Here is a 26,083-nt window from a genome sequence, read left to right as displayed (position 1 = left end):
CTGGGGCAGGAATGCACACAGTATCAGATGACACCCTGTAAGGAGGTTACGTCATCTGAAGAATTACCCAGAAAGTGTGCTCCAACAGCTCAAGGACTGGAGCTTGAGTTAATACAAGACGCATGAGTGTCATTTAAGATGATGGCTGCAGGCTCAGCATTTCCAGGTGTTAGTTGCCCAGTAAAATCATCCGTGCACATTCTGAGACACTTGAACCCAGGAGAAAGCAGCCGTCCGGACACATCCCCTGAGGGGCAGAGATGGAAACAAACCTGCATAGAACAAGTTCCTCTATTCTGACTGCTTCAAGGGGCAGTCAGATGAGCTGGGGCTCATCTGATCTGGGGCTCTCTTGGTCAAGATGCAACTTATCTTAAGAAATGTAGCACAGGGCTTCCCTGGTGGCGCAGTGGTTGAGAATCTGCCTGCCAATGCAGGGGACACGGGTTTGAGCCCTGGTCTGGGAAGATACCACATGCCGCGGAGCAACTGGGCCCATGAGCCACAACTACTGAGCCTGCGCGTCTGGAGCCTGTGCTCCGCAACAGGAGAGGCCGCGATAGTGAGAGGCCCGCGCACCGCGATGAAGAGTGCCCCCACTTGCTGCAACTGGAGAAAGCCCTCGTAAAAGAAATGAAGACCCAATACAGCCAAAAATTAAAAATAAATAAATAAATAAATAAATAAATAAATAAATAAATAATTAAAAAAAATAAAAAGAAATGTAGCACAATTTCAGGTAATCACCTCTCTTCATCTGTGCTTTCCCTTCTGTGACACTAACATCACTGTCGCTTGACACAACATGGTGCCCATGATTCCTGGGTGAGTAGATGTAACCATGGAACAACTGTACCTTTTGGCTAATGTGGACAAAAGACACCAATTTGGATATAAATGGGTCATTGGCTTCATGTAAAGTCTACCCGTGCAGACAGGTAGAATGCACTATTTAAACGCTTGGTGATTCATTTCTGAATGAAGCCTCACCAAAAATAGAAATTTTAATGTTGTTTAGTTACTGGAGCCCAACTGAAGTAGCTCTCTTAAAATCAGTGTTTGTTTTGAGCCATCAAAAGTCCTTATTACTGACAACCAAAGGCACCAGAATAAGGGTATCAGGTAAATATAACTGCCAAGGAGAAATGAAAGTTCTAGATAATTCAAACTCTAAATCTCTGACTCACTGCTATGAGAGGCTAGAGAGAGAGAGACAATAACTTTTCAAGCTGGGTATAAATGTAAAAAAACAACTGTACTTTTTGAAAATAAAAAATTCCAAATGGCTAACACTTATTAGATAAGTGAGTTTGTTGATTGTTCATATGGAATCTAAAAATATCTCATGGTTTTTGACAAAGTTAAACATGCTTGTTCCTGTATTTTTGGACTCCCTTTCTAAACTTCTGGATTTTACTTCCATTTCAAAGGAACAATTGAGGCACTGGTTTAATACAATATTTATTAAAGTGTTTTTATTAACAAACTTTCGCCGGAAAGTTCCGAGTGTGTTAATACAGCAGGCACGTTGGCTTCAATGTTTGGTATTTGACAGTCCACAGAACTGCACTTAACTCTCACAATTCTGCCACAACTTTGTGGATTGTTTGGGCAGGACCTACAACCAGCCTCCCCCATTAAATGGTTAAAGATGAATTTGGGTTCATTCTGATTTAAGTGTTGTGAGTTTACGATGACATCCGTCTGTGACAGGCTTGGCTCCACTTGCCTTTCTGCCTTGTCAGTCGGACTCACTGAACTGGAGTCCTTGTTTGCAGCCCCTCCACTGCCCTCCACGTTCCCGATGTCTCTGTCTTTACAGAGTCCCCTTTGGTGAGTCTCAGGTGCACAGCATGCTTTGTGTAAAGCTCCAGCGCTTCTGCACACCAGTGACGACGGCTCTGCCATCTTTGGAAGATGCTCTTCTAGGCTCTGAAGACTGTGTACGCTGGTCTTACTGAGTTTTTCTTGGGCCTGAATGTGCTGACCCGGGTGGTAGAAAAAACTCCTGGGCAGAGAATTCTGCATTCCAGGAGGTTTCACTCTGCCCTGTAGGCAGGGACAGTGGTGGATGTGTGGGATGGGATGCACGAAGCCCTCGGGGGCTTGGTGTGCAGCCTTCAGAGGGGCCAGGCCGTTCTGGACGTGCATGAAGCTGCTGGCAGTCGGAGCGCAATGGTGGCACAAGCAGTCACCCATCTGCTGGCAAGATGGCAGGCCATATTTCAAAGGTTTGTAGGCATTTGGGCAGCTACATCTCTGATTCAGAGAGAAGAAGTGACACATGGTGTGCTGTTCAAGAGAGGGCTGCAACAAGGCAGAGCTGGTTTCATGTTTGGTGCTTTTGTTGAGTTCGCTGTTGTAAGCTGCGTGTACAGGCATCCCTAAATTCTTTGCCTGGCTGTTGAAAAATTCAGAGCAGATGTGGGTCTCTTCGTAAGTGGTCTTCTCGGAGGCCATACAGCTGTGGGCTGCCAGAGGTTCTAATTCGTAAAACTCGTGCTCCATTTCAGCTTTTTGGCCCCTGGGATCTAAATGATAAGCATTCACGGTGTGTGTCTTGCTTTGTCCCTTGTCACCAGGACTTGTCGACAAGGTGTGGGAGAAGGCACTGCACTGGAGTTTTTTAGGTAAAGGAATCTGACCACAGGTACCCTGCGGCCCAAGGCACCGGCACATGCACTGAAAAAAGAAGGTGGCGAAAGCCCAGCTGATACACATGATGAGCATCATGAAGGTGCCCAGCTGCGTGTAAGCCAGAACCGTGGAGGGCATCATCATAGCCCCAGCCACGAAGGTGGTGAGTGCGGCCATGGCAATGGCAGAGCCCATGCGACTCAGAGAGAAGATCACCTTCCCTTCTCGGTCGGCATCCGGGGCCAAGCGGTATGCAACCCCGTAATGGACGGCAAAGTCTACAGACAGGCCGACCGCAACCGAAATAGTGACCGACTCCAAAACGTTTAGCTCCCAGCCCAGCAGGACGAGAGAACCAACGGTGACGAATATAGTCCCGGCGATCGAAATGATGGCGTAAAGGCTTATGATGACGTTCCAGGTCGTAAGCAGCATCACACTAAAGGCCACGGCCACGGAGAGCCCCATGGCGATGAGGGTGCCGTCGGAGAGGCTGTCCTGGAGGTCATAGAACTCCAGGTTGCTGACAAACCAGCCGTGGCTGAGGCCGTCGGGTGCAGAACTCAGCTCGTTGGAAATCCACGAGTCCACCTCTTTATAAAACTGATGCATCTTTTCGTAAGCCAGTGTGAAGAGGTAGGTGCTTTGGAACTCTAGCACGACTGCCCTGATGGTGTCATTGATATCAAACCTCGGCCCTGGGGTTTTGCTATCCAAATGGTAGCCCGTACTCCTCTCCAGCTCCATGATGGCTCTCTTGATGCACAGTTCGAAAATCTCTTGCTTATAGGGGAAGCTCCAGTGGCTGCAGCACGGGTACAGGGTAGGCTCGTCGCAGTCCTGGTTTTCCATCCACTGCTTGAAGGTCTCAATGAAGCAGCTGGTGAAGTCCTGTTCGTCAGTCTGGTGAAAGAATGTCTGATTTCTCAGTTTTTGACAGAACTGCAAAATCCAGACCTGGGAAGCTGGGCTGGCGATGTTAAAGCCGCTGTCTAAGGTCAGCTTCCCTTTGCTCTTAGGGTTTAGGGGGTTGCCATTGTCTTCTGGGGACACACCCCAGATGACCGTGATGGGCATGTGGAGCTCCTCTCCGTGGTGGACGCGCTCGAACATGAAAAGCTTTTTGTACTCGGCGTCGTAACGTTCAAAAGGGTGGGACGACCTGAACACCTGGAACTCGGACAGCTCCAAAGAGGGCAGCTTCATCTTTGGGTTTATGCAGACGATGTAGGCCCCGCCCACAGTTAAGGCCAGGAACCAGACCAGCCATAGGTAGCGAAACTTAATGACGATGCACGGCAACACTTTTTCAAAAAAAATTCGAGACGCTTCCGAAATGGCAAAAAGGACTTTGTGGCACTTCTGACAGGCCGCTGTCCAGCAGCTTTTGTTATCGTATATTTGCTGCTGGGGCTTCTTGAAGCAGCTGAAGATATTGAGAAGATACCGCTCGTGCAGGACAACCACGGCCGGAAGCCATGTGACCATCAAAATGTAATTCACCAGTATAGCTGTCCCCGCGTATACCCCAAAGCATCTGATGGCTGTGATATTGCTCACGTAGTTAGCGTAGAAGGCAGCCGCCGTGGTGAAACTGGTGACGAACATGGAGAGGGCGGCGTGTTGCAGCGTGACGCTCACTGTCTCTGAGGTTTCCGCGTGAGGCTTGTCAAATTTGGTGTAGTTCCAGACATCACACAGGACAAAGGCATCATCCGCTCCAATGCCCACCAAAATAATGAGTGCGGTGAGGTTCATAAAAGGGAAAAATTCAAAGTTAAACACCACGCGGTAGAGAAAATAGGACACGATCAAGGAACTGATGACGGCAAACATGGTCATCAGAGTGATAAACATGGACTTGGTGTAGACACACATGACTGAAAGGACGATCACGATGGCGATGGCAGGATACACAGTATCCATCAGAAGATAATCCTGAAACAAACTGTGTTTGATCCCAAACTCAATCCCGGTGATGGTGGTGACGCCGTCGGAAGCGTTCCAGTTTTCGAAGTTGTCCAAGTAAATGTTCATCATGCTCTCCCCTTTCTCTGTGGGCGAGAAGAGCATGCTGTACTTTAAAGCGGGTGTGTAGTCGGCTGTCTTTGGGGCCAGAAAGTCTTTGTCCACCAAGTAGTGGAGGATCTGGTACACAGCGTTGTACTTGGTACATTTCCGTGGCACGTTGGTGCACTTGAGCTGGTCCTTCCTCCGGGCTGCCATGTCCCAGCAGTCTGGCTCCAGGGTGCCGTTCTGGTAGTGTTTGGCGCAGGTCCGAAGTAGCTTCAAGGTATGAGAAACGTCTCGCTCGACGATTTTCTGGCAGGATGATCTGTTGTTCAGAATAGCGATGTAGTTCCCCAGCGTCCAGCTGGGGCAGCAGGAAGCAGCTGTGGTCCTCTGGCAGAGATCACCAAACTGGGGATGAGCTCTGATCTGCAGAGACAGAGACACGCGGAAGAACTGACGTTTAAAATCAGTTCACAGAAAGGTCTGAATGACGGTGGCCTTGAGGGACAGGAAAGTTACAGAAGTTATAGAATCATTCTCTGAATTAGGTATCAGTTTGAACACAAGGTGAGATTTCCCCTCAAATCTGCTCTCTTCTGCTGCAGAGGGCTCACTAGGTTACTTCATTTTGAACAACAAACTCCTATTTGGGGATGACATACAAGTGTGAAACAATTTCAGTCAATGCCAGTTTGGTTTCAAAAAGGAGGTAAAATTAACACCTCTTTAGTAAACAAGCCTTTTCAAAGTCACTTTAAAAAGCAATAAAATGGATAGGCTGTGAAGCTTATGCATGTATACCTATGGGATTAATTAAGAGAACAATTGCCCAATTGATATATAATATGAATTTGTGGCTTTGCCTAAAATTTCTGGTAATCAGCATGAAATTTTTGGTGACAAAGGTACTATATTTCAATCAACTTGGAGGCAGAGATGATATTCTCTAGATAACTGTCAGACTCAAAAAAGTGATTCTGGTAATATCAGAGGAGTGATGCCAAAGACGCATGAAAAACCTGGAATAAAACTGTTTCCTGATATATGAGTAGAGGGGGAAAATGTTTCTAAATTAAAATTATATGTGTGTATATATATATATACATATATATATGATTTTAAATAAACATATAAAAGTAATAAAATACTTCAGTAGGAATTTAATTATTTCTTCCACATCTTTCAAAGTTTATTCAAGTTGGCTAACTCCCTCCTTTTGGGGAACTTTCTGCTTTGGTAAACAGGGGTCTGCTGCATATTAGTAAGTATAACAATTCTGGATTTAACATGGACAGTATTTCATTTAGAACACTATTCCTGGAGAAGGCTTTCCTTCTTATGGCTGTTCTTGTTATAGAAAATTGAAATTTGTTCCAATGTCAAAGCTGGCATTGCTAAGATTAGAGTGAAGCCTGCACAATCCCATCATCTTAAAAATCTATAAATTACAAATGGCCCCTCATCCCTGAGGGTGAGAATAAGAAATATCCCCCTGCTCTTGAGCCTGTCCAGAGACTTCTCTGGAAGTGCCAGGGCTAAAGACGACCCACTCCTATCACTTTCCCTCAGCTCTATTTACCAAAGGTTGTTCCAGGGAAGAAACTCCAAAGTTCAAGAAGGGCATGAGTATCTTTTTTTTCTAATAAGATTAAAACCACCCTTTCCCTTTTATTAAAGTAGGCTTTATCAATCATGCATTGAAATATTTTCTCAAAGTAGAAGAGAAGTTGGCACAATTCACCTCTTTAGAACTTCGGCTTATCCAAGAACCAAGTTACTAGTAACTTGGCTATGAAGACACTTTACTGGGACTTATTCTGCAGGGGCAAGGTGTAGATGAAAGGAGATTGGTCACGTATTGGGAATTGCTGAAGTTGGGTGACCTGCACATAGGGATTCATTCTACTATTCTACTTTTGCCTCTGTTTGAAAATTTCCATAATAAAAAGTTGGGTTTTTTTTTTTTTTTTTAAGATACTCTATTGGGGGTAAAGAAAAATGAGTCAAAGGGTTATTATACAAGTGTACTAAAATAATGTTGATTTTAACAAAGGTTTAATTTTTAAGCTCATTTTTAAAGAGCGATAATTACTTGACATTTCATAAAATAGGATAATTAATATTTAATTGTTTCTAGGTAAAAATATTCACATGTGCTAACTCAGGGGAAACTGAACCACCTAATAAATAACAGGAAACCCTGGAATAGCATCTCTCAGATAACCAGGTTTACCCCACAAAGAAAAACCAGGCAAGTCCCTGGGGTCAGCCTGGTGAACTGAAAGAAAGGTAACGCAACCCCAATGTCTGACAGTTTTCAGATAGAAGAAAATGAACTGTATCCATTACGAAACCCACTATCAGCTAGAAGGGACATATTTGTACTTGCTCAAATAACCAAAAGGCAAAGATAAAGGAAATAGGGTTGCCAGCTAAAACTGGAAAAGAAAGCACAGAATTCTGTCCTTGAATAACCCTTTCAAAGAATTGCAGGGGTTTTTTATGTGTGTATCTGACCAAAGATTAAAAAGTTGGACATGACAAACACAGACTAAATACTACTTTGATGACTGCTATCAAAAATAAATGCTAATGAGCCTCTGGAGGGCCAGTCCTCACATTCAAAGGTGATGGCTGATGTACAACCTTTGGAAAACAGTTTTTGAGGACTCTTTTACGGGGTAAGAAATAAGGACAGAGAGAAAACATTTATCCTGAGTTGGATGCCAGTGCCCTGAATCTAAAGGAATGGAGCTCAAGGATTGTCTAGGCTTTCAGGGAGTATGTCCCCATCCATCCATCCATCCATCCATCCAACTATATGAACCTGTGGACAGAGTGCCAAAGTCTGTAAGTGCGATGGGATAATGGCACAACTTAGTCATCTGGGACTGAGGTAACTCAACACAGAGTCATATTTTATATTGTGGGGCTTAAAGAGCTTGGCAAGCAGTTGTATCTTTATGCAGGAGGCAGCTGCATCTTTGCCATATTCTTGGGAAAGGGATTGATAGGAATGATTTTGAAATCTTTGAAGTTTATAAAAATAAGGATGGAGTTAATGAGAGCAATTTCTTGCAACTCTTATGAGTAATGCCCTTTTCATTCTAGGTATTCACAAACAGGATTTTTAGGGATCATTTTGCTTATGTGGTGATAACACGTCTTTGCACACTTCCCTAGTTAGATAGTAGCAGGGGTGGAGTTGGCTTCAAATAAGAGCAAAGGAAGAGGAGAGAAAAAGAAGAAACCAGCAGAGTTTTAAGTGATACCTTAACTTTCAAAACTAATGGCCAAGTTGGAGATATGCTAAGAAGCTAAGGAAAGAATAAAGGGAAGAAAATTAAGCCCTTAATACCACGTTCAATCAACTGCTAGACACTCCTTCCCCACGTGACCAAGTTCCTCATGTATTGAAAGTTGAAGGGAGCCTAGAGAGGAAGAGGAAAGCAAGGGCTCCACAGCTCTCTTTAAAACAAGCATCAGGAAACACATTTCTGGGGTTCCTCTAAGCGTGTGAGGGGAGCATTCCAGCTGTCCACAAAAGCTACCCGAGTAAAAAGGGTCTTAGGCACCAAATTTCAAATCCCTCTACAAGCTGACTCCTCTGAGCTCCAACATCTACACTATGTAAAGACTAAGAAATAGGGTAAAGGGCTTCCAGCAGAGTCAAGATTAGAGACACACACACTTCTTTGTTACTAATGACTCTCTGCCAGTGTGTCCCGTAGGAATGTCAAAGTGCAGAAAAAAGTAATGAAGAAGATCAGGGGAGGCAACTGAGGCTCCTTTTGAAAGAGTCTAAGAAAACAAGCATTTCTGTGAGGAGGTAGGCGCAGCATCAGAAACAGAAGCTCTTCACTCTGGAAACCAGTGCCCATCTGAACTATGAGTGTAAGTGGCATGTAATTTAAATGGGATCTGGAATTTGAACTCAATGTATTATCAACACAGGCAGGCGACCACTGAAAGACCTGGTCTCGTGACATTACACTGATTACCAGATGCTTTCTGGAGTCAACCCACCAACAATTAAGCTCTTCTGCTCTGTACCATTTGGTGTGTGTCCCATTCAACTCGATAGTTGTTAATAACCAAGTGGTTAGGTACAATAGCTAGGATTTGAGGGGGGGAAAAAGGGAAAGACTGCCAAGTAGCCTCAGGACACATTTTGCTCAAACCGTCATAACAAATAAAAATCCTCAAAGGGTCTTGAGCTGGGAGACTCAAAAAAGTACAGTAATAATCTGAAATCTGAACTGTTGACCAATAGTTATTATTTAAGATATCACTGAATACATTATCTCTATGAGAAACATATGTCATTCTGGGTTCAGAGCAGAGTTTGAGACTAGAATACAAGGGCATTTGCAACTGGAAAAAAAGTATTTAATTTAAAAAGTTAAAATTACAACCATGCTCCTTGAGGTAGTATTTGGGGGCCTTGATTCTGTTTATTCATTTATTGGTGTGGATCTACAATTGGCTTGACCATTCATTCAGATGTACGTGTCTTGGGTCCGTTCCTCAAATTTTCACAAGAGGATCACAAATTGTTATGTTCCTGCCAGGGATTACAGACTTGAACTCACAGCTATCCAATCCTTATTATGAGCCCAGTAGGAAAAAAAAACTCAGACAAGCAGACATCTATTCTTTTTGATAGTCTAAATTTTGCAAATGCATCAAGCCAAACCATTAGGAACTCCGTATTTAGGTTTCATTGCTTTATCCCTGTAGAAATGCTTCTGCTATAATGTTTTCCTGCTACCAACCTACTTGAGATATGGTTTACAAACCAACTAAGAATCAATACTGTACCTCTCGTAAACCTGCTAAGAACTTTCTTCACAACATCACACTTCTTTTATGAAGCCTATGGGAACAATCCTTTCCTGTCTTAGTGTGAGGAAAAGATGGGCTTCTTCTAAAAAACACATTTGTTACTCTATTTAAGTGACTTTCGTCTCTGATCATGAATTCCTTTTTGCTCTGGCTGCCAGGGAGGTTAGAGGCAAGTTTGAAGCTCACCACCGCTCAAATATACAGAATTGTGGGGTACGCATTATTCTGTGTTCAATCGCATCCTTAGCTTTATTATTTTCCTCCCATTATTGTCCCTTCATGTAATTCATTCAACTTCTTTATCTTATCCTTTCTGTATACCTTTTTGTAAGCTACCTATTGATGCTGATTTTTATCATCTGAAATATATATAAAATAATATACTGTTTTCACTTATGAAAGCTATAATGGCACAGTACTGCTTACTGGCTTTTGAGTCCATAAGAGTCTAACATGTATTCATAGAATAAATTGCTGGATCTTTTTAAAAAGTATACTTATTTTAGGCCATGATGATTCTTTGAGGTTCAGTTGAGTGGGAAATGGTAAATACAGTCAAACAAGGCAAAACACAAATAGGGGGAGTGGTAATCTGCATTATGGAAGCATAAAGAATGGTGGGTAAAGGCACAGACTCTGGAATTAGACTTGGCTGGGTTGAAATCCTGCATCTGCCACTTGCCACCTGTGTGAACTTTTCTCATCTATAAAATAGGCAAAATAATAGTGCTTCATTCCTAACACTGTCATGAGGATTAAACGAAATAATTCATTAAAGTGTTTGGAACACTTCCTGACAAATATTAACAACACTCAATAAACATCAGCTTTAATCAACTGAGTGAATTCAATCACTCTAGTGTCTTCCAGGGAGGGAAGGTCTCAAGATTAACTTCAAGAGTAGAATAACGAGATCTAAGAGGTATAGAAGTTAATGAACTGTTCTCATCCAAGGTGTGATTATAAAGTAACCAGACTGGCTTAACTTCTCTAAACTTAACTGGTCATCTGTTAAAATGTATATTAACGCATATATGTGGAATCTAGAAAAATGGTACAGATGAACCTTTTGTAGGGCAGGAATAGAGATGTAGACGTAGAGAATGGACATGTGGACACAGAGGGGGAAGGCGAGGGTGGGATGAATTGGGAGATTAGGTTTGACATAAATACACTACCATGTGTAAAATAGATAACTAGTGGGAACCTGCTGTATAACACAGGGAGCTCAGCTCGGTGCTCTGTGATGACCTAGATGGCGGGGGAGAGGGGGAGGGAGGTCCAAGAGGGAGGGGATATAGGTATACATATAGCTGATTCACTTCATTGTACAGCAGAAACTAACACAACATTGTAAAGCAATTTTACTCCAATAAAAAAAAAATGGTGTTATTCCAAGGTCACAGGTCCATTGTGAGAGAAGTTAAGTACCCAGCATAATGCCTTGCACATAGCAAGTGCTCTACATATACACTACTTTAGAGTTAACCTTCTGTATGAGAAGGGTTGTAACCCACAACAAGGAGAAGTATGTCCATAACCTCTAAATAACCTACTGATAGCTGTAGAACAGAAGAAAATATGACAAAGAAAAATTGACCACTGATGAAGAAACTTTGGGTTGTTTATAGATAGTTTGTGACTTTGGTCTATTTGGAGCTGCACAGAGACAAGATGTCACTCACAGAAAATCCCGATATCCTAATCAACGTAAAAGTTATTTTCAAAATATATAAAGAGCATTTCAGAATGAAGAATAAAGTCAGGAGATCTGGGACCAACTAACTAGGTGACCTAGTTGGTAAGCCGCTCAGTTCTCAGAAGGTACTTATATCAGCACAGTGAGATGCTGGTCTGTGGGTTACCTCAGAGTCCTTTCTACCTCCCGTTCCATTAAGAAGCCCTGTTGATAGAACAGGTCATTGCACTGGATTGTCAGTCTAGCTCTTAGCAGGGCATGTGATTAGATTTTCAACTGACCAGTGATTTTCCATTTTAGAATTATGCTAAGAACACGAGTTCCTTTTCTACCTGGTTACTGTGCTTGGGCAAGGCCATTAGTGACATCAGACAGCAGTTTCTACTTGGAGAAACTACCTCTGAACACATGAAATTGACAGCTCTTCCAAGCTCGGTAGGTGACTTTACACTTTCTGGCGCTGTCTTCTTGCATCTTTCTGTCTTGTAAAGCAGCCAGGTGTTTAGAGTTCGGAACAATCTGGATTGGATTACTTTGGCCATTTCCATAGATACTGTATTTATGCCCTTTGATGTCCCCTTTCCTAGCCTGTGCCCTAAATTTTCCTTTGAGGTCATCGGCCCAAATGACCCATTGATTGCCAGAAAGGTGAGCATTTCATTGCATCATTAAGATGCTGACAATCGCCTCAGGGGGAAAATGGAGTGAACAATGAAACTAGATTAGGAAGAGAAAATACAACAAAAGAAGAAAAAAAAAAGGCTTAACTATTATCCTGAAAGGAAATAAGCTGTGAAATAATACAAAAGACTATCACGGACAAAGAACATGAGTGGGAAAGAAAAAGAGTTCTTTATTAAGGAAGATGGTTTGTCTTAAAGGTGGGGAAGCAGAGACACTTTGATCCTGGGATCCGAAAGAATTCGAAGCCACTCTGCTGGTGTTTACTCCTCGGTAGGTAAGCCACTTGAATGCTTTCATCTGATCAGGCACCAGGGTCAGCAGTAAAAGGAGTTTCAAAAGTATAACCTTATTTGTGCTAAACATATTTCAGTTTTACTTTACATACCCTTGAATTATCTACATTGCACATTGATTTAATTGCAGGTAAATTCCACAATGTCTCCCCTCCAGCTGAAGTAAATACTACTCTGGAATATCGGTCACCTGGTGATAGGAGAAAAAAAAAAAAAGAAAAAGGTTTATAAATTATTCATTTATTTCAGAAGACTCAGCGTTCAGAAATAATTCAAACTGGGAAACCACCTGGGCAATTCATTAGCAGTAGGGAATCCTGTCTTTCATTAAACTCCAGGAGAAAAATGTAAAAAAATTTTAAAGAGTAACGCTATAATATTGCTTTAGCTCAAAGCCTTTGTCTGCTCACTATATCTTAAAAATCGTAGTAGTTATGTAACATATCTAGTTCTGATCAGACTGTAATTAGGAAGAGCAATCCGTAAGAACTTTCAGCAGAAAATCAACTGAACGCCTCCCTCTTAATTTCACAACACACCACCCCAATGGTATATAAAATCAAAGAACGATGCACCAGGGAATATCAAGAATGGATTATAAGGATGTCCTCTTTGGCAGCTAACTAGAGAGCAAAGACGGCAAGTGATCAGCTTAAAAGCACTAAAAACAGTCAACTAAACACAGAACGCTGGCCAGGATCACAGACATACTACTCATTCTGGTTGAGTGTTCAGAGTTCTAGAAGAAACACTTTGAAAATTATACTAATACAAAATATGTTTCTGAATAAGGGAGGTTGTGTGATATCCTGGAAAGAGCATGGTCTTCAGAGTTAGAACTGGGTGTAGCCAGGTTCTGTCATCTACTAGCTGGATGATCTTAGGCAACTAACAACTTCTCTGAGCCTCGGTTTGGTTCCTCATCTGTAAAATAAAGACAGCAACACTTTCCCAAATAGGTGTGAGAATTAAATGCGGTACTGAAAAACGGGTGCTAAGTAAGTACTGTTTCTGCTTCCTCAGCCATTAAAAAAATTAATATGAACCAACTGAAACAGAGTAGATTCGTTTTATATGATCTAAGATGCCTAATGGTGCTGACAAAGAAAATCAATTTGCAAATTTATGAATAAAGCTTTATTACATGAAAAACTTCATGGTCACGAAGTTTTCTTTAGTAAACTCTTGTCTTCAAGACAAATAAAGACCCTGAGGTTTGACAAGATCTAGAAATATCAAAGACCCAATCAGGTCCTCTAGTGATCTTACTAAGAAGATAGGGGAAAAACATATTTTAGAAGGATTTTCAACAGCAACAACAAAAAGCTGAAACCTGAAGAGCTTCAATGTTAATATTCACTCAATCAGAAACTGGAGTTACTGCAATTCCTCATCCGTAACCATGAGGGCTAATCAATGACTTCCAAAGTGACACATGTTTCCTTGAGGCCGTGAACTCCTCCTTCCTGGCAGCTGCACAGAGACCAGGCTGACTCTAGGCTACAGCGAATTTTATTTAGTGAATTTGCTGCCAACATTTAGAGATCTGGTGATTCCACATTGAAATCTGGATTCCTGGCCTCCGGGAATTTCTTACGATCTTTGGGCCCTCGTTTTTTCAAGGCCACATTCTGCTGCATTCTCCTCAATCACCATCACTTCCTGCATTCTTAACCCAGCTCACTTTTCTCATTCATATATGAGCTAGGTCCCTGAGGCATTCAAGCTTTGGACCTCTGGACTTTATTTTGTTCATCTCGCTGCCTGTAATGTCTAATGACAAGGCTGGCACAAGAAGGCTATTAATACAGGTTTTTTGAATGAATCAAAAATTTAGATATAAATTTTTGATAATACTGTAGATTATTTCAGGGTTCAATCCAAAAAATGTACAAGGAATTTTTTAAATGCCTTGAGATTTTGGGCAAGGTCAAGAATTTTATTAGACTTATATCTTTCTTAAAACCGAATATAACCCAATCATCTCTCATTAATTTTTAATTTTAGGTAAATAAATTCAGATTAGTGGTTGACTGACCTAGAGAAGTAAAATTACAAGTTAATTAAGCTAAAACCCCTTTCAGCATGATAGAAGCAGTGAAGCTGTGTGACCAGCCACCTACTCTTGACAGTCTAGGATATCAATCATGTTCAATCCCAGGAAACTCTGAAAGGTTTGTCATCTACGATGCCACTCACTTGGAACGTCACAGAAAAAGCTGTCCTTGTGGAAGTTCCAGTCAACTTCTCTTTTCTCTCTTTCATAATGATCATCTGACCATCTATCATCCCGATGGCTGAAATGGAACACAGTTTGATCTTCAATCAAGTCCTCACTATTTCAAGGCTGAGAAGCCTACTGGTAACAATACAACCTCAAAGTCATGACCTATTAAGCGCTTGATATTAAGTTGGAAGGATGAACATAAGCAACCAACATTAATTTTCTCACTTCTGAAAAAGGAAAGAAAACCCCAAACCCTCACTAATATATAACAAAATCTTAAAAGACAGTGACAATTTCAACAAATTCAGTGGCAAAGATTTTGAGCCACACATTTTAGATGTAATCTTTTTGCTCAGGCAATGTTTAAAAGTGGAATTCGTTAGCAGTGGTTTGTCTAAAAGTTAATAAATGATTACCTTTTGGCTTGTTCATCTGCATATTTAAAGGGGTAATTTGCTAATGTTGCTTTGTATCCTGTATTTTTCACCATGTTATTCCATGTGACCAGTCTCTGGCCTATTGCAGTCCCTCTTGGTTCAAAACCCTAAGGCAAAATATTACAAATTCCCATTAGTGTACTTCATTTCAGGCTAAGTATAGTTATAACAGCTCGGGAAGGCAATGTCAAGGTGATGTATAGCTTTCAACAGAAAATATACACGTTCCTCACAGCTACTCCAGAGGTGAACTGCATTAAGACAAGATGACTTGACATAATAATGATCACCTATTTACTGTGACAAACAGTTTGATCCTTTGGTATGTTACATGTCTCAGGAAAGAGGAAAAAAAAAGCTTATCTGAAGCTTCTCTTCCAAATTCATACCTGGCATTTATTTTTATGTTATAAAAAAATCATGGTCAAATTAAATTGTGTTATGCATGCAACAGTGTTTTACAAAGAGTTTATCATTATCCTTGCTCATACTTTCCTCACTATTCCACTCCCGAGGGACATTTACTTAAAAACAGACCCTGCTATCTCTCAGTAATACTGAAATTCCCTTAACGTCTTTGGGAAAAAAGGTGACACTCAGTCTTCAAGATTTTTTGAAGACGTTTTTACAGTCTGCAGATTCTCTAATTTTCTGCATTTTAGTTTAAACATGGAGACCAAGAAGCAAATTTCCAGATTTTTGATGGTGAGCAAGTTACCTGACCCCTTTTAAGAACCTGAGAATACAGACATGTCTCTACTTTTCAGAAAGAGAAGTGTATACTTACTGATGGCTTGAGAAGGTTTTTAAAAGAGATGGGATACTAAATAACATAATGCAACATGTCTTAAAATACTTAATCTTTTGAGATGATTGAGGGCTAAAGAAAATAAACAGATTCTACTGGCTCAATTCTCCTTACCAGCAATGGATCAGAGAAATCAGGAAGCTCTGGCACTAATACTCCAACCAAGGCACAGACCACGATGAACACGGTGCACATGCCCAAGACAACCACAGGCCAGTCTGCTATCAGGGCTGCATAACTACAAAAGCAGAGAGAGATCACAAAGAAAGCCTCTTAGAAGCAGAGTAAAGTTTTTTTGCTACCTAAGAGAGCAATTTGTTAAATCTTCCTATTTCAGACCTAGCACAGGTATTTATCAGTAATAGATCTCATGAGATTATAAGTATTTATACATAATTATAGTAGAAAACGGGAAAATCACTGTCCTCTCATTTTTTGTGATAAAGTAGCAGTGGTCAGATGCTACAGGCTATTGAGAGCAAGAATAATGTCCATTCCTGACAAATAACATTTCACTGCTACATCTGTGCCTGGGAAAAAGAACCTCTTAAATCTACACTTTCTAAGTGGAAAGAAATGTATTTTAACAGAGGCTCCATCCTCCTTGCAGTCTCTTTCAGAACTTTTGTTTCTCCAGTTATTCCTTTCTCCCTACTTTTACTCCAACAGTTCTTGAAAAAGAGCTCAGCCCATAAACAGGTTCAGGTAGTGTAAGTCATAAGAATAACCAAACCAAACTGAAACCTCCCCATAAACCTATTAACCTTCCATTTAGCTAAAACTATAATGAACTTATCCACTAGATTGTGAGCTCCATGAGGGCAGAGACTATTGATTGATTGACTGGTTGATTTAGTGTAGTATCAGTGCCTGGAACAGTGCCTTTTAAAAGGTGCTTGGTAACTATCTATTGATTAGATGAACAAACACCCATGTATGCACCTATCCTCCCTTCACTCTCTCATCACCACAGCCTGGCTTTAGTTTCTTACTACACCTCAGAAACTCCTCTCTGTTACCAAATCCCACCATTAAGCCATTTCTTCCAACACCCTTCCCACACCCTCATTCACCACTTTCCATTGAAATATCTGTTTCTGGGCCCTTCCATAAGATCCTGGACCATGCCTTCCTAACCTGATGCTTCCAGATCTCAATAAGAACTGAGCGCTCCATAGAAGTTGACTAAACTGAACTTTTCTAAAATTCAAAATGTATTCTGCCAACTTCAGATTTCTTGAATTTTTATTAGAGAAAAAAATGAAACATTTAACGTGTGGACAATTATTCTCAACAGTGTTATTTAGCTCACTGGGCTGCTCTGATGGCTGTTTCTGGCTCATTTGAAATAGGCTTCTTGCTCATATACTTTGAGTTTTTCTGCAAAACCATGCTAGCAGTTTAAAGCAAGCTAGTGGCTCTAACCATCATTCTGAAAAAAACTATTATATGTCTCTAAGAATAGACGGCTGATTTTTATATTCTGATCTCTCAAATTCATAGATCTGGCTTTGCGGAGATATTCAAATTAAATTGTAATAAGGAAGTTAAAATATAACATAATTATGCTTTAAGGGAGCACTCGCACAGGCATTTTTCATTACTGTTCTTTTAAAAGCAACCTTAGGAAAATAAAGAACAATAGCCTGCACCCACTAGGAGTTCCAGTTGCTCTCATGCTTTACATAGATTATCATCTCATATAATTCTCACAACAACTTTATGAGATGAAACTGAGGCACAGGCAGGTTAAATAACTTGTTCAAAGTCACAAGCTGGCCCAGCTCATAAAACAAGCATGTCCTGGGGGTGTAATGTACAGCATGGTGACTATAGTTAATAATACTGTATTACATACTTGAAAGTTGCTGAGAGAGTAGATCTTGAAAGTTCTCATTACAAGAAAGACAAAAAATTTGTAACTACGTGTGGTGATGAATGTTAACGAAACTCATTGTGGTGATTATTTTGCAATACATACGAATATCAAATTATTATGTTATACACCTGAAACTAATATAATGTTACATGTCAATAATATCTCAAAAAAAAAAAAAGGTCACAAAGCTAGGAACCTAGGTAGTCTGGTTCTAGAGTCTGGCCTCTTAACCACTATGATATCGTCTCTTGCTTCAAACACAAGAGAAACAGAAGACATCAGGAATAAGTCAATTTGCCACAAACAGATGCTTCCCCAAACTGTCATTTGAAAATTAAATTCCTAAGCCACACTAATAGTTAATTTCTCTATGCAAAATCACCTAGACCCAAAGGACTTCAAGTTTGAACACTATTCACTAGACTGTAAATTCTGCATTTAAAAACTCATTAAGGAAAAATTATGCTAGATAAGATGGAATAACTTTTTAAGAACAATTCTGAACGTAATGAAAACAAATAAATCACAATACGCTGGTTGTAGTTGTTCAAATGTAAACACCAAGTGGTCAGAAGCGTTCGTATTTCTAGAACACACCCAAAGCTTATATTCTCTATACTTCATTTCCTCTTCTACCAAATGCAAACTAAGATGAAAGTAATCGGTTTGAAGCAATAAAGTCCTTTGTCAATAGCACATTTGAGACCTTCTGTTCATTGCTTCAGACTTAAAGAGTCCTTTACATTTTAGACCTTTAAAATATCAGCCCTATGAAATGAAAATGGCCCCAGGCTTACACAATTACTCATTATACTTTATGTTAAATGGATCAATTTTCTTTCAAATGAACCAGAAGTTATGCATTTTTACTTACAAACATGTTATCAATAGAGGGCAGTGGGCCCCAAATTGCTTAGTTTTCATACCGTGGTTTAATTTACCCATATAATGACTTTTTGTTTGTGTTCTTGAAAAATCTGCACACATGCATAGCAACCTTAAAAACCTCATTCAATAATTGCTTTTTCTTGCCTTTGAAAACATTTGGTTTTGATTTTACAGCACTGCTCTATACCATATCCATGCATTGACTACATATGGAAACTTTACGGCATTAGTGATTTCAGCACATTTCTTCCAAACACGTTTAACCTTACTATATTACAAGTCCACTTCCTCACAAAGCAGATGTTTCACATGCTAACCTTTCCTAGAGACAACTGTTAGCACTTAAGAAATGGACTCACCATCCTGAGGACATAAAGCACCGTGGGGGAAAGCCCCAGCTATTTTGAGTAAATGTCATTCAGACAACGGTTTCTCCTAAATACCACAAAACTGCTGAGGCTATTTCTGTTTCCTGCTGTCTATTCTAAGATGTTGTGTAACTATGGGCACCACGTGGGAAACAAAAGTTTCATGTATAATACGAAACCCAGACAATGGTTGTAATATTAAGGCAAAAATCTAATAAAGCAGGAAAACTGGAGGAGTAAAGGAAATTAAAAATGACCTCTAAATTTTATCGCTATATTTTTTGGCTAATTCCCTTCATGGTGAGTCTGGGTTCCAGGTATATTCTAAGTTTAAATTTGAATAAAGAACCTGCACATTCTTTTCTGTGCATGGGAAGAATTTTCCAAAGGACCACTCTTTTTACTATAGTATGTTCCTCTGCGTACCATGTAGCACTTGTCTTTCATCTGCCTGATCTTAATTTTGTAAATCTTTAGACCACACAACATAATTGTAAACGCAATCCACTTCTGTAACTCCTGGGTGACAGCAGGCAGTCATTTTCCAGTGACTGACCAGGTAACAGTTTTCCTCAAGGCCCTACTTACTGCTGTATCAGCTGCTTAGGTTAGGCTCGCAGTTCGCTATCCACGGCACTGCTCTATAAAAAAGTGTATCCATGGCACTTCTCAGTAGGTTAAGTCTCAAATAGTACAGATATGAAGGGCTCAGAGAGCAGAATGAATGGATTGCGTTTGTGGGTAAACTGTGGATCTGAGTAAGTGGGCAGGCTGCCTGGCACCCTGGTCCAGACGGTTCCTACCATGATGGATTTTCATGAGGATCCAATGGGAAGTCCCTCAAATATCCTCATAGATTCTCAGCCACCTTATTATTGGGTTTATTCTGGGAAAAGATCAGAAATAACTTAAAACAAATGAAGTGTCTTACAGGGCTAACTTATGCTGTAGTGACATTATATGGGGGCCTGTTTCAAATGGGCCATTTGTATTACAATAAGGCCCTCCACGGTAAATTTTCCTCTCAGCTTACAAAGACTTTTTTCTTTTGCCCTTTGCTGCCTTTCTGGAAACACTCTTCTCTTTCACCCCTTCCTTTCTGAGCAGAGAGCCAGGCTTTAGAGAGTATGAGTACCTTGGACTTGAGGCCCCCTTTTCCTGACCAACTACCCAATCCTTAACCCCTGATAGCTTGGCTTTTGCTCTCATGACTCTTCTGAAACTGCCAAAGTCAACTAACTCTCTTGGTTTTCATCTTCTTTGACCTGAGCAATATTTAACACTTTAGCTACTGCTTGCTTCCTAAAAAATCTCTTCTTCCTCGGTTTCCTTCATTCTGTTTCCTTTAATATCTCTCCCTTTTTCCTCTTGGCCTTTAAGGGTACCCATTTCTAAATGTTATTAATCATAACATTTCTAGTGGCATCAACTATCAATTTAGTGGGAGGAATGATTGAAGCTTATGGAATTTCACAGAGGAAAACAGTACAGAACTCTTTCTTTCTTGTGAAGTAATAAACTCATTCAACAATTAACATTACATAGTAAGAAGGCAGGCATTCTGGGAATAAAATAATAGCAGACATGGATATTATCCTCAAGGAACTTAGAGCCTAATTCAGAAAATCAGACCGGTGCACAAATACCTACAAAACCAGGTCAACAGAAGGATACAGATAAAATGTTTTGTGAATTCAATAAAGGAGGCGAGTACTTCCAGCTGGGGTAGGAAAGGGGAATCAGAAAAGGCTAATTTTAGGAAGAAGTTGTATTTATATGTGTATATACTGAAAAGAATAAATTCAGGTTTTTAAAAATACCACTCTATTAACAGAGACAAATATATACGAATCTTTCAAAATATAAAACTTCTGGTCACTTAAGAATACCCTATTATTTCTAGAAAAATGGAAATTCATTTTCTTCATATGCCATATTTACTTGTAAAACCTCTTTCCTTCATCTTTTTTCCATCATTTTTTTGCAAAATTGGGTAAATGAAATGTAGTATATGCATACAACGGAATATCGTTCAGTCTTACATAGGAAGAAAATTCTGACACGTGCTACAACATGGATGAAGCTTGAGGACATTATGCTGAGTGAAATCAGCCAGTCACAAAAGGACAAATACTGTACTCTTCCACTCATATGAGGTATTAGAGTAATGACATTCATAGAGACAGGGTAGAATCGTGGTTGCCAGAAGCTGGGGGGAGAAAGAAATGAGGAGGTACTATTTAATGGGTATAGAGGTTCAGTTTGAAAAGTGGAAAAAAGTTCTGGAGGTGAATGGTGCGATGGCTGTATAATAATGTGAATGTACTTAATGCCACCGAATCGTACACTTTAAAATGGTTAAAATGGTAAACTTTATGCTATGTCTATTTTAGTACAATTTTAAAAATATTTTTTAAATGTGAAAGGAGTTTACTAATTACAATTTATGTAGTAATTTTACTCCAAAGAAAGGATGGCTCTCCTGAGGTAGGCTTCAGAGTTATTAGCATCTGAGCTTCTTCAGCAAATGAATTTCAAAGATCACTAAGAATTTCTTAAATAATAGTATATCTGGAACCACAATGCACAAGGACAGCTGATGAGACAATGCTTTTTTCAGAACCACGTGTCCATTTAAAATTTTGCTTTTCTACTATAAAACTAAAATTAAAATTTTCCACATAAAAGAATACTTCCATCTTAACATGATAGCAAAATTTTTAGAAACACAGACAACCCAGCTGAAATAAATTGCCATGAATTTAAGTCATGGTAGTTGGCTGAACAGTTTCTCTCTTAATAAGGAGGACACTGAGAAGCCAATCCATTACAGGAAAGAATTCAAAATAATTATGCAAATATAAATGATTAAACCCAAATAGCATTTAAAGGCTAAACGTCTACCTTGGGATTAAAACCACCTTTGGAGATATAGGATTCCTCAAGCAGCCAACTCAGAGGAAATTTAGTTTTCCTTCACAAAAATATGAACGAGGAAGGCGAAAACAGCAGCAAAATGTAAAGAAAATACTAAAAGGGGAAAAGCATATACTTATTTAATAAGATAATCCAGACTACTTTACCTTTTTGGTAACTTGAAAGGTCTGGATGGGCTGGAAAAAAAGCAAAGGAAAAACAATCAGAAACAAGGCATTGTAATATAAACAAATGCTTTATATATGTATTCAACATTTTACTTGTTATCTCTCTTTACGAAAAAATCCTGGAAGGCTTAAAAAGGATTCTGTTTGAGAGATTTTGGATTTAACAATGAATGTTGAACATCTTGTACACCAGTAGGTGGCATCTTCCCAGACTCTTATCACACCCTCTTAAGGGAATCATAGTCATACCATGTAACATTCCCCAAACCTACAGCTACAGACTCCCTCATCTCTCTCACAACAAGAAGCCACATACAAGTCTCCAATCCAGGCTGCTTCTTACTTATCAAGGATCCCCCAACATCTTTTTTTTTTTTTTTTAAATAGGACATCAATACCTTCTTCAACTAGAAATATTGTATTCCTTCTTCAGCTACATGTCACTACTCATGTTTCACCATTCTGGAATACAGTGGTTCTCACAGTGTGGGATGAAGACCCCTGGGAGTTCCTGAGATCCTGCACAGAGTTTGTGAGGGCCTCCCTTTTCCAACCCCCATACCTGTTTAAGGCTGGGTTTTCTCCATAATTTTGTATATTTCAATCGAACAGCAGACTGCAGTCGATTGCAGAAGCAGGTATGAGAATCCTGCTGTCTTCTCTGAAGCCACACATCAAAGAGACTTGCAAAAATGTGAAATGATACTAATCATCTCACTAAACTTTTTTTTTATTTTGAAAATGATATTGTTTTTCATGAAAAATATTATTTATGTTAACATGTAAAAGGGCTTACTGTCATTATTTCAATTAAGTTAAATTAAAAATTTAAAATTCTGTTTCAATTCCAACATGGCACATATCAGATACAACCCACATAAACAAAATACCTTTGGATCCTTAATAATTTTTGAAAGTGTAAAGGGGTCGTGAGATCAAAAAGTTTGATCACCATTACACTAATACTGAGAGTATACTTAAATATTGGCTGAATAAATGAATAAATTTCCTACCTGTGTACTCTCTCCTAACCTGAAATCTTCCACCAGGCTGTCCCATACTTTGAGGAAATCAAACAAAATGAAAAATCTATCTTCTAGTCTTTCTACTTCAAGCTATTACTCTTCCAGTAGTTAGAGCCCTATTTTAGAATTTCTTTGAGATCTAAAGTTTCCTTTCATATTTTCCCTCTCCATTGCGTTTCAATACATATATTCATGTATTCATTCTTAAAAAAATATTTATTTAACTCCTGTTACAGCCATGAATGAGACCAACAGGGTCCCAAACTTCATGGAACTTACATTCTAGAACGTACTTTGCATTAATCTGTTTACATGAAAGATGCATATGTTCTAAATTTCATGCTTTATGTACATGTCCTTGTTAATGAGTCTAAGCCCCTTAAAAATACTAAACTCAAGGAGATGGAACAACTCCAGAGATTGCAAGCACTGGGAACAATGTTAGAGAAGAGACAATTCCAATTTCATCCCAGTCCTATTTGTAGAGATGGGCCTCAGTTTGCCTTTGGTCATTCAGGGTCGTAGGAGCAGAGCTGTAGAGAGAATTCATGTTTCTTGATTCCTAATTTGCTGTTCTTAGCCCTGTGTGTGTCGGTCTGTAATACCAGGGGGGAAAATGACATAGGGATAATCATAAAGTATTCATCTGTCATACAGGAAAAGAAGTATTATTTCTTTTGGGAGATGTGGAATTTAAAGTCAGAGTTTCCAGTAAGAAGAGCATAAGAGAGCTTGTTGCTTTACGAGCAAGTACGAGACCGAATATTCACAGCATTACTAAAGAAACCCCCCCAAAGTGCATTCTTCTTATATATGTACAATAAAGAGAATTCACTTTTAAAAGCTAAAAACTGACATTAAAAGCATACCCAGGGACCACATCTTATTTGTGTTCACATCTCCATAACCTAGTAGAATGTATGGTCCTTTGTGGATGTCAGATCAGAGTTTGCTGGATTAATGAATGAGCATCTTTTATTACTTTTCTCAGGTTCAACAGCTTTGAAGTCAGTAGTCAATGGATAGCAAGAAAATGAGGACATAAATATAAACACAGGAAAATTTAGTTTTATTTTCTATTTGTTTATCTCTCTGTTACACACACACACACACACACACACGCACTTTGTAACTTCAGCCCATTCCTATCTGCCAATCCTAAGCTCCTTTACCACTTTACTACATTTTCTAAGTTTTCGTTTGTGCCTCTGAATCCTATAATAGAGGCCCTCTTATTCCTCAGTGCTTCAGAAATCATTAATTTGATGGCTAATCAGAAAGGTTAAAGTAAAAAATTCTAAAAAAAGTGCCATATACATTCCTTAAATATCTAATTGTAACTTAAATTTAAATGTATACTCAGCCGCCAATCTTTTCTTACTTATCATACTGCATTGTCTATGATTTCCAGTTTTGGAGGACTTCAGATACTTGTGAATAGCCTGAGTTCACTAATTACAATATATAATCTAAGTTTTGGTGATTTTGCCCCAAATTTTTTACAGTTGTTTCTCTCATGCCTAATTCAATATCAATTTTGTGGATGTGGTCGAGCCAGGCCATCTGAGCGCAGAGGGAAAGACCACACCTACAACCCCAGGAGCTGGTGAAGGACTTGAAACTTGCTCTACACAAATGGGGCTTTCAATAAAAATGTCTGCTACTGAAGAACTCATGAAGAACACTCGTTTTGGGGGGTAAATCTACCAAGGGAAAAACTCCACTATCTTCTCAAATATAATTATATATTGATTCTTTAAATATACATTTTATTGAGATAGAATTCACATACCATATAATTAATCCATTTAAACTGTACAAGTTAATGAGTTTTAGTACTTCCACAGAGTTGTGTGTCCATCAGCACAACCACACACTGCTTTTTAAAGAACATGCTATCTGAACACCAATGATGAAGCTATTAATGAGCTTTGTGAGAAAAATTATTTTTTACAGAAAGGGAGAGTAAGACACTGACCAAAGAAACCAATCACTTAACTTGTAAACAAAGCCTTAATTTTTCACTCCCAGTTTTCAAGTTACACATCCTCAAAACTACCTCTTGAATTTCCACAAGAAGTTAAGAGACTTTGCTGTCTTTAGACCCAAGGTGATCCCCAGAGCCATAGCTCTGGGCTAAATCATATCAAGCAGTTGCAAAAAAATATTTTATTATATACATTTTGGGTTGTAACAAATGTAAATATTCTTTTTCCTCCTACTCACCCCCATTAACTTTTTTTTGTAACTGAGAAATTCATGGATCTATGTCTAGTTTGCTCCCAAGAGACAGAAACAAGTACATATCCATCACATTCTTTCTGCTTGAGTAAAGACCTCATTTTATGTTAAATTTGAGACAATAAGTAGAGATTGTTGACATCAGTTGAAAAAGAAAAACTAAGGTTACCACAAAGATACCTCCTGGGAAAACATAAGTTCCCTTTGAAGTTTTTATACTAATGGACATGACAAACAGATGTTTGAAACACCAAAACCACAACTGCAGGTAAAACATGAAACCTGTTTGATTTATGGTTTATGGTGTTGCCATCTTGAATTCTGCCCTACAATCTCTTACCAGAACATACCTGTTTAAGGAGGCAAGCAAGGGAATCCACCACATACTTTCATGATCAAAAATAGTCTCCCTTCATCTGTACCCTCTTTCCGATTTGCTACTTTTAATAGCTTTCTAATAAAATCTGCAGAATGATTTTTCCCCCTAACCTCAGTCTTGTGTTGCTAAATAACAACTGGTAAAAACAAACAAGAGAGAAACCATGTTTTTCGAAGGTTCATTCACCTTTTAATACTGTCTGGTCAAAACTCATGCCAAAAAAAAAAACAAATAAAAAATAATAATCTTAGGTGGGAACATCTGCTTGTTCTTTGGTTAGGGTTGTAGCCTTTTTTTCTGCTGAGAAAAAGCCCCAAGGCAGATGACATTTGCATGCTCCATGACACACTCCCACAGGCTGTAGCGTAAATAAGCTTGGGTTGTGCACAATCCCCAGATGACTAGCTGGAGTGTCTCTCTCCCATTCAAGAGAGCATTTCTGTATGCGAGTGGATGACACTGACGTGATTGTAGGGCTAAGCTCAACTCTGCTTTCAAAAAAATAAATAAAGCACTTATAACTCAGTACTCATAATAAGTAATTAATTGCCCCAGC

General features: G+C 39.4%; 1 protein-coding gene across 10 annotated transcripts in view; it reads right to left on the bottom strand.

Moving 5' to 3' along the window:
- Nucleotides 1–1,443: 1,443 nt before the first annotated feature.
- DISP1 (dispatched RND transporter family member 1) overlaps nt 1,444–26,083 on the bottom strand; it is a 215,326-nt gene continuing 190,686 nt past the window's right edge. For all 10 annotated transcript variants that reach the window (XM_082426091.1, XM_082426086.1, XM_082426083.1 and 7 more), the window contains 6 exons: nt 21,862–21,891; nt 15,758–15,881; nt 14,815–14,942; nt 14,371–14,468; nt 12,264–12,361; nt 1,444–5,076 (listed from right to left, as the gene is read on the bottom strand). In XM_082426091.1, coding sequence (XP_082282217.1) covers nt 1,465–5,076; nt 12,264–12,361; nt 14,371–14,468; nt 14,815–14,942; nt 15,758–15,881; nt 21,862–21,891 — 4,090 coding nt within the window. In that variant the 3' untranslated portion in view covers nt 1,444–1,464. The remainder of the gene's footprint in view (nt 5,077–12,263; nt 12,362–14,370; nt 14,469–14,814; nt 14,943–15,757; nt 15,882–21,861; nt 21,892–26,083) is intronic.

Source organism: Balaenoptera physalus (genome assembly GCF_965194825.1).
Source record: "Balaenoptera physalus genome assembly, chromosome: 1".
NCBI classification, from domain to species: Eukaryota; Metazoa; Chordata; class Mammalia; order Artiodactyla; family Balaenopteridae; genus Balaenoptera; species Balaenoptera physalus.
This window is presented reverse-complemented; position numbering and strand designations above follow the sequence as displayed.